The sequence below is a fragment of the Octopus sinensis genome, linkage group LG30 (genome assembly GCF_006345805.1).
Source record: "Octopus sinensis linkage group LG30, ASM634580v1, whole genome shotgun sequence".
Classification (NCBI taxonomy): Eukaryota; Metazoa; Mollusca; class Cephalopoda; order Octopoda; family Octopodidae; genus Octopus; species Octopus sinensis.
This window is the reverse complement of record NC_043026.1, coordinates 230,001-237,500: the sequence shown is the minus strand read 5'-3', so window position 1 is coordinate 237,500 and position 7,500 is coordinate 230,001. Positions and strand designations below refer to the sequence as shown.

At 38.7% G+C, this 7,500-nt stretch overlaps 2 protein-coding genes across 5 annotated transcripts in view; one reads left to right on the top strand and one right to left on the bottom strand.

Annotated features, from left to right (window-relative positions):
- Positions 1–7,500, bottom strand: part of LOC118768578 — a 244,238-nt gene that overhangs the window by 109,834 nt on the left and 126,904 nt on the right. The window lies entirely within an intron of this gene.
- The window catches only part of LOC118768580, a 12,318-nt gene continuing 5,668 nt past the window's right edge, over positions 851–7,500 (top strand). For 2 of the 4 annotated variants that reach the window (XR_005004385.1, XM_036515355.1), the window contains exons 1-2: positions 851–1,432; positions 3,746–4,266. Coding sequence is in view for 3 of the 4 variants with exons in the window: in XM_036515355.1 (XP_036371248.1) it covers positions 3,936–4,266 (331 nt within the window). In the remaining variant the exon portion in view is untranslated. The remainder of the gene's footprint in view (positions 1,433–3,745; positions 4,267–7,500) is intronic. The other 2 variants (XM_036515357.1, XM_036515356.1) reach the window with 2 other exon arrangements.

The window sequence follows — 7,500 nt, the reverse complement described above, 5'->3', positions numbered from 1 at the left end:
TCACGACCCACTCCTAGGAGATAATCCGACGACTGGAGATCAAGCAAGTTTACAAGGCCTTCCAAACTAGAGAAAAATCGTCTTATCTTGCGTCAGATTGCTGAAGGCACGCTCGCGGATGAAAAGATACTTGGCATCGAACTGACAGTAAAATACCAGAAGGATCAACGTTCGAGGGTATCTGGCTCTGTCATGATTAGACTCGTAAATCGACGTCCAAATCCACTGTCACTTGAGGTTTGGACTGTTGTGACAGCTACTGGAAGGTCTCCTCTCGTTTTCGTGACCTCGGATGATGAAACAAATTCCCAGCAATACATTAGCGACATTCAGGTAGCTGAACCGTTTCTATGGGCTGATGAGGACTTTCCAGGGGCACCTTCGAGACTCCAGCAGGAATCACCACATTCCCACAGCTCCGAGCAGACACAACACTCGATTCAGAAAGCATTCAGTCTTTCATAAGCAAGGTTGTATGGACCTGAAAAAGCTCCGATGTCAACTCGTTGGTGTTTTTCTGTTTGGTCTATTTTTGATCCGAGGCTCTCGAGCACTTCTCATGTTTCTCTCGGTACCCTGAAAGCAAATCTGCGCTCAGTCCCGAAATATATTAATATCTTGCTATGGAAATATTGAAAAATTTGTTCGCCCTGATTTGGGGATACACATAAGCGCGCGCGCACGCACACGCATACACTCACACATTCGAGCACGCACACACACACTTATGAAAGCAGTCTCTTGTATGGTTGAAATAGTGAGTGCACTGATTCAGAAATATGCTTACTTTTCATCATCCATGTGATTGATTTCAATGATTTGAATGATTTTCTTTAATGGAAGACTTCGGTCCAGCGACCTTCAACGTATCTCCACCTACTGAAACACCAACATCACATCACGCAATCACCAGGTATTAACACTGCAACGTCGGTATCAAAAACACCAGAGCTGCATTACTGCTAACATCGGAACGACTTCAACAACTACACAGGCGTATCTTCTGTATGTTTCGTGAAGCGCATTTCTCTACTCAAGAACTTCTTTCCTTCGTAGTCACAAAGAAGGTGTATTGAAAAGTTTGGTGTATTTTCACTCTTCTGGAGAAATACAAGCATATTAGTAAACAAGATTGAACTGAGTGGATGGTACTGTGTTTTTTGGGCAGTCTGCGTGTTTTGGTAATTTTCGGACAAGTCAAAGTCTGAAGGTGAAACCGATTAGAGAACAAAGGACAGACAGCATTGGACAGTTCTGGCATTTATGAAAAGTCCTGATATCTGTACATTCTATTGTGGTTAATAGAAGAAAGTACTTACAATAGAAGACAGGAAGGAGAGCAGAGAGAAGTTGTGTCCTTAATGAACAGTCCTGAAAAGAAGTCCTCACATAACCACCTAAAGTGTAGGGGCGGCGCTGCACCTCAGTGAAAGTAAGTGTTTTCTTTTTTTTATCGCATTCTTCTTTATTTGCGACCGTATATATTATGATTAGGAGGTGAGTGTGTCTGTAATCGCGAATTATGAAGTGAGAAAGATTTTGAGACCGTGTTTAATCACCAGATCAACTCTGATCCAACAGAGCTATGTACTAAAGTATTCCAAATGTGACCATCTCATCTATTGTTAAGTGATAATGTATTTATGGTTACATCATCTGTTGGTTTCTGTTGCAGTTGTTTAGTAACACGTCATCACCAGTGGAGGTAACACATTCACGGATACAAAAAAAACATATATTAATAATAAATTAAATACAGATACAATTTTCAATCGATTAATTTATTTATATTATAACAATATACCATAATTATTATATAACAATTATTAAAAAACCAAAAAAGCCAACAATTTGTTTCGGTTTATATACATCTTTTGATATATAAACAATTGATTTTCCTTATATAAGGCTCATCAGAGCCAGTGGTTTAAAGATTGACGAAATTCTGTGTGAAAATATGGTTGGATTGCAAAAATTAATTCCAATGTCTATGTATTATGAACGTGAGCGTTAACTATTCAACTACATATCAATTACAATTAAAAAACAATAAAATAATTATAACGGACAAAATAATTAGATAGGTATAATCTACAGCTATCGAAATATATTAAAGGTCTATGAATTATATATATCCAAATTTTATTAATTCTTTCAGAAGGAGCGATATAACATTGTTGTAATAAGAATACAAGTTATATACTATCCAATACTATAATAATTATTATTTTGGTTATTAGATTCGTTTAGAAAGAAAAAAACTATTTATTCATTATTGTCATTCTTATGATTATTATTATAATTGTCCCCAGTTTATTAATGAATAAAATTAATGTATTTATACATATAATCAATTAGTATATTGAACACAACTCTATTGTTTGTAATTTGCATTATATATATATATATATATATATATATATATAATGCAAATATATATATAAAGCAAATATACATATATATATATATATATATATATATACAAATCCAATTTCTATATACAAGAAAAGGAGGTGCAGATACCACACAAGTAAGTCTATGACATTTCAATTTAAGACGGCATCGATGAATCGCATCTCATCTTTTCAAATATCATTAAAATATATCAAAATCTGAAGTAAAAACAGTTCATCTTCTGTCTGGTGGACAGGAATATGTCTGGAGTTTTTTCGTTGAAATTTTCTTTAAATATAGATTGGTATATAGTTCAAAGTTTTAGAGAGAGAGACAAGGGGTGTAGTTATCTATTGTCTAAAAGAAATATTTGTCTGATCCTGCCAAATATATCCTGACAGATATATATATATATATAGATAGATAGATAGATAGAAAGATAGATAGATAGATAGATAGATAGATAGATAGATAGATAGATAGATAGATAGATGCAAGTACTTCCACACACTTCCCGTCTAACAAATTCCCAAGTAGCCGCTCATTTTGATTGAGCCAGGAGGCACGTGATTTCCAAGCGACCGTCTTAACCTTACTGCTGTGCCCGCGCTTATATTGTGCCGTCTTTGTAGTTCATTAATGACCATGAATGAAAGCCCTAGATTTCCACCCAACTGGGAAGTGTTGTCTGTGTTTGAATAGTCCTATGCGCAAATGCCAGTACCTTCCACATTAGTCACACTTGTAGGTTGTACCTATGGTGTTTGGGTTTTTATGTTCTTCCATTCTGCTGTATTGTCTGGAATTAACCCTATGGAACAGAGAGTTCGATTTGTCCCAACCCTGGACACAGTTGCATGGAGATTGTTGCCATGCAATGTGTCCCTGCTCTTTGCGTCATTCATGGACCCAAAGGAACAACAACAAGCGTTGCAATTCCCTATCGGCCTCGTCGTAGGAGTTGCGAGAGTGAGCTGGTAGACAGCTTCGAACTGCCTCAGGGTGTTTCATGCCCGATTTTCCCTCAGTGTTTAGACCCAAACACCTTCCCATGGTTTAGTATCGTTGCAAGGTGTCGGAGGTTTGGAATTAGAGTTTCCTTTCTCCTAAATGGGTTGCCCCCCCCACCCAACACCAACAGGCTAATGAGCCCAATCTTTTATACTGAATTACTAATTAACCTAAAGCTGGGACCTTGACGAGTACTTCGTCTCCGGGTCAGATAAGACTTTGGAACAACACTGGTTAATTAGGGCCCCGTACTGAATGCAATTTAAAGGACTTCCCAAGACCTATGTTTCTAAATTATAATTTCTTCTTTTTCGTTTTGTATCTCTCTCTTTTTTTTCAGGATATTTTTCTGTTACTCTTTCACGCTTTGCCACCCTTTCTATCTTTCTCTTCCCCGTTCCATCTTTATTTATTAAAATTCATCTTGTCTCCTTGCTGAATCTCCTTATATCACTCCCTACCTCATCCGTTCTCTCTTTCACACAATTTCTTTCCCTTTCTGTCTCCCTCTAATAATCTCAAAGCCAAGAATGTCCCTGTTTCTTTTTACCCGTCCTGCTGCAATGGATGTGCTGCTGTTAGCTCTTACAACAATCCTGGCTGTCACCTCAGGTCAGAAATGTGATGACGCTTACTACAATCGTTTGGGACCTGGTTATTCCTATGCTTATATTGGGACACCTCCAACAGAACGATTCCCCACCGTATCAAGTCTACTGGAATGTGCCGGCATCGCTCTACAGAGACAATCAGAATTCTTCACTTACAACAACGCCAGCCGTGTTTGTAAGAATTACTCACCGAAAGATATAATGACAGTCGTCAGCACCAATGACAACAACGAGACTTCCTTCTATAGATGTAAGTGAATCTTCTTTATTATTACTGTTGACTTATTTTTACATTGTTCGGTCAGATCAAAGTACCAGTTAAACATTAGCGGTCGATGAATTCGACTTACTCATCTACCCTCGAAATTGCTGGCCAAGATTTCGAAACCATTTTATAGTTGCTGTAGATATTATTGTTTCTATTGCTGTTAACCAACATTTCAATTTTATTTGTCTTTCTTGTTCACTTAGTCTTTGTCGAGTTACAGCAAACATTCCCTTTTTAAACCATATCTCCTTCATTCTGTCCGATGAAGCCAAATCTACTACTTTCGTTCCGGATGTGACATTCCTTCATCAATGCAATCCGTCTTTCTTCCTTTCCTTCGTACTACAGTCGCTAGATGACGACCGGACCTACCCTGCCGGGCGAGAGATCTTCACCGTTCACAATTCAAATCTCATTCTCACTATTGTTCAGATCATTTTCTACTTGGCATTTTCACTCATACAGAGAGTTGCGATAATGAGGTGATACAATTACCGTTATTTTTGTTGAGACATCATCCCTAAATTGATTGCTCAGCCCCAGTCAAATGCCAGCCTGGTATTTCAAGGTCACGTCTTGGACTTTCAGGTACTACAATTTTCCCTAAGCTTACATTGCGGGGATCATTTTAAGAGTAACGTCTTTATTCCCACATCTTGTCACAAACGGGTACAGTTTGAAACCAGAGCCACACAATTCCAAGCCTCATGCTTTAATAGAAAAGAGTCTAGTTATCATCATCATCATCATCATCTTCATCATCATTATTATCATTATTATTATTATTATTATTACATTTTTCTTCTTCTTTCAAATTTGCTTCCATTTCTTGCCGAGCGTCTTCCCGACTCCTAGGGCAAAGAAACTCATAGTATACATTGGTAGGCCATTAAACCAACCTCAATAGTTCGTTCATTTTTTAACTTTTTCTTTTAAGGTTAAATTAAAATACATGGGCAGTAACAGCTCTCACAGCGACAATGCTCTTCTCAATACGTGTGATGTACCAGTTAAGACAATCTTTTGCACTTCTTGCAGGGATGGTAAGCCAGGTATCATTCTCATGTAATTTTCGGTTCCCTTCATGATCATTCCTAGTGCTCCTACGATCACTGGTATTGTAACCGCCTTGAGATGCCACATTTTCTCAATTTCAAAAAGCAGGTCTTTATAATTTCTGAGCTTGTCAAACTCTTTCGCCGAGATATTATGATCACAGGGGATGCTCATGTCGATCAATAAGCAAACTTTATTGTTTTTGTCTTTCACAACAATATCTGGTTTATTGGCTTTGATGGTTCGGTCTGTATGTACTGGAAAGTCCCACAGAATCGTTACATTTTCTCCTTCAGTTATAGCTTCAGGGTGGTTATTATACCACTTGTCGGCAGTTTTGATATTGTAATGCCGACTTATTAGCCATTGTAGATATTGGCCAACTCTGTCATGTCTTAATTTATACTCCACTGGTGCTAAGACTTTACATCCAGAGATTAGGTGGTCCACTGTTTCAATCAAGTCATTGCAGAATCGGCATTTTAGGTTTCCTCCATTTTTCATTACATTGGCCTGGTAGTTCCGGGTTAATAGGCTTTGATCTTGAGCAGCCAGGATGAAACCTTTGCTCTCTGCTTTTAGCCCTGAGCTCCGTAGCCACTGATGGGTTTGCTTCTGGTCAACATCAGCTTGTTTGCTACGGGCCACATATTTGCCGTGCAGAGGTTTCTCCACCCACCTATCAGCCAATTGCTCGTGCGCTTTTGTCGTTGCCATTATTTTCACCTTCTTTGCAACAATAGTTGCTGTACTTCCCTCGGGTTGTACAGTTTGGGTATCCTGCACGAGATCAATAGCAACTTTTTTGCTTTCCTTTATGATAGAATGAAGCTTGTTTCGTCTCTCGTGATTTTCCACGAGATTTAGCATCCAGTCATTCGTTATTTCAAGATATTTGGCCAGTCCAGTTGTGGTTGTTTTGTAAGCTAGTTCAAATTGGATCAGGCCTCAAACTCCTTGGGCTCTGGGAAGGTAAAGGCGATCTACGTCTGCCTTTGGGTGGTGCATGCTATTACAACTCAGCAGCTTGCGTATTTTCCTGTCCATATTCTTTACTTCACTCATATTCCAGTTCAACACCTTGTAGCTATAAGTAACAACTGGAACTGCTAGGGAATTTATAGCTAACACCTTGTTACGTGCATTTAGTTCAGATTTCAGGACTGCACGAACTCTCCTATAGCATTCCTACGTGATCTTCTCTTTCATGCTTGCATGCTGAATACCAGAGCCTTCATTTATCCCTAAATATTTGTATGTTTGTTCTTGCTCAAGCTCTCTTATGACTGTGTCAACATCTAACACGACTGAATTTGTGGTCTTCACTTTCCCTTTCTGGAAAGTGGCCTTGGCACACTTCTCAAGCCCAAACTCCATCCCGATGTCATCGGTGGATGCTTTCACAGTGCGCAATAGGCCTTCAAGTTCATTATTGTCTTTACCATAGAGTTTTAAGTCATCCATATAAAATAGATGGCTTATTTTTTTATTGGCAATTTTATACCCATACCCTGTTCTGTTTAATTCACTTGTAAGGGGTATTAGGGCTATGCAGAATATTAAAGGTGAAAGTGAGTCACCTTGAAAAATTCCACAGTTGATGTTTATATTTTCTGAGGCAAGTACTCCATTAGAGTGGTATAATTGGAGATTCGTATTCCACAACGACATATTGTGCTTCAGGAAGTTTGAAATCACAGGGGAAATTTTGAAAATGTCCAGCGATCTCAAGATCCATGGATGCGGTATACTGTCGAAGGCCTTTTTATAGTCAATCCATGCGGTGCTGAGATTTCTGCGCTTGTTGTGACAGTTCTCAAGGATCATACGATTAATTAGCAGTTGATCTTTGCATCCGTATGAGCCTCGGCGACACCCTTTTTGTTCAATGGGGAAAATATCGTTCTTCTCCATGAATGCATATGTTTTCTCCGCCAGGATAGATGTTAGGATTTTATACGTGGTGGATAGACAGGTTATAGGCCGATAGTTTTTTGGAAGGTGGTTTCGGTATTCTTTGGGAGTAGGTAAGTAATGCCACTTGCTAACCATTCAGGTGTTTTCTTTGGGTCTCTCATAATTCCATTGAGCAGCTGAACTAGCTTACCGTGTGCGCATGGGAGAGATGCGAGCCAGAAATTTGGCACCCTATCTTTACCG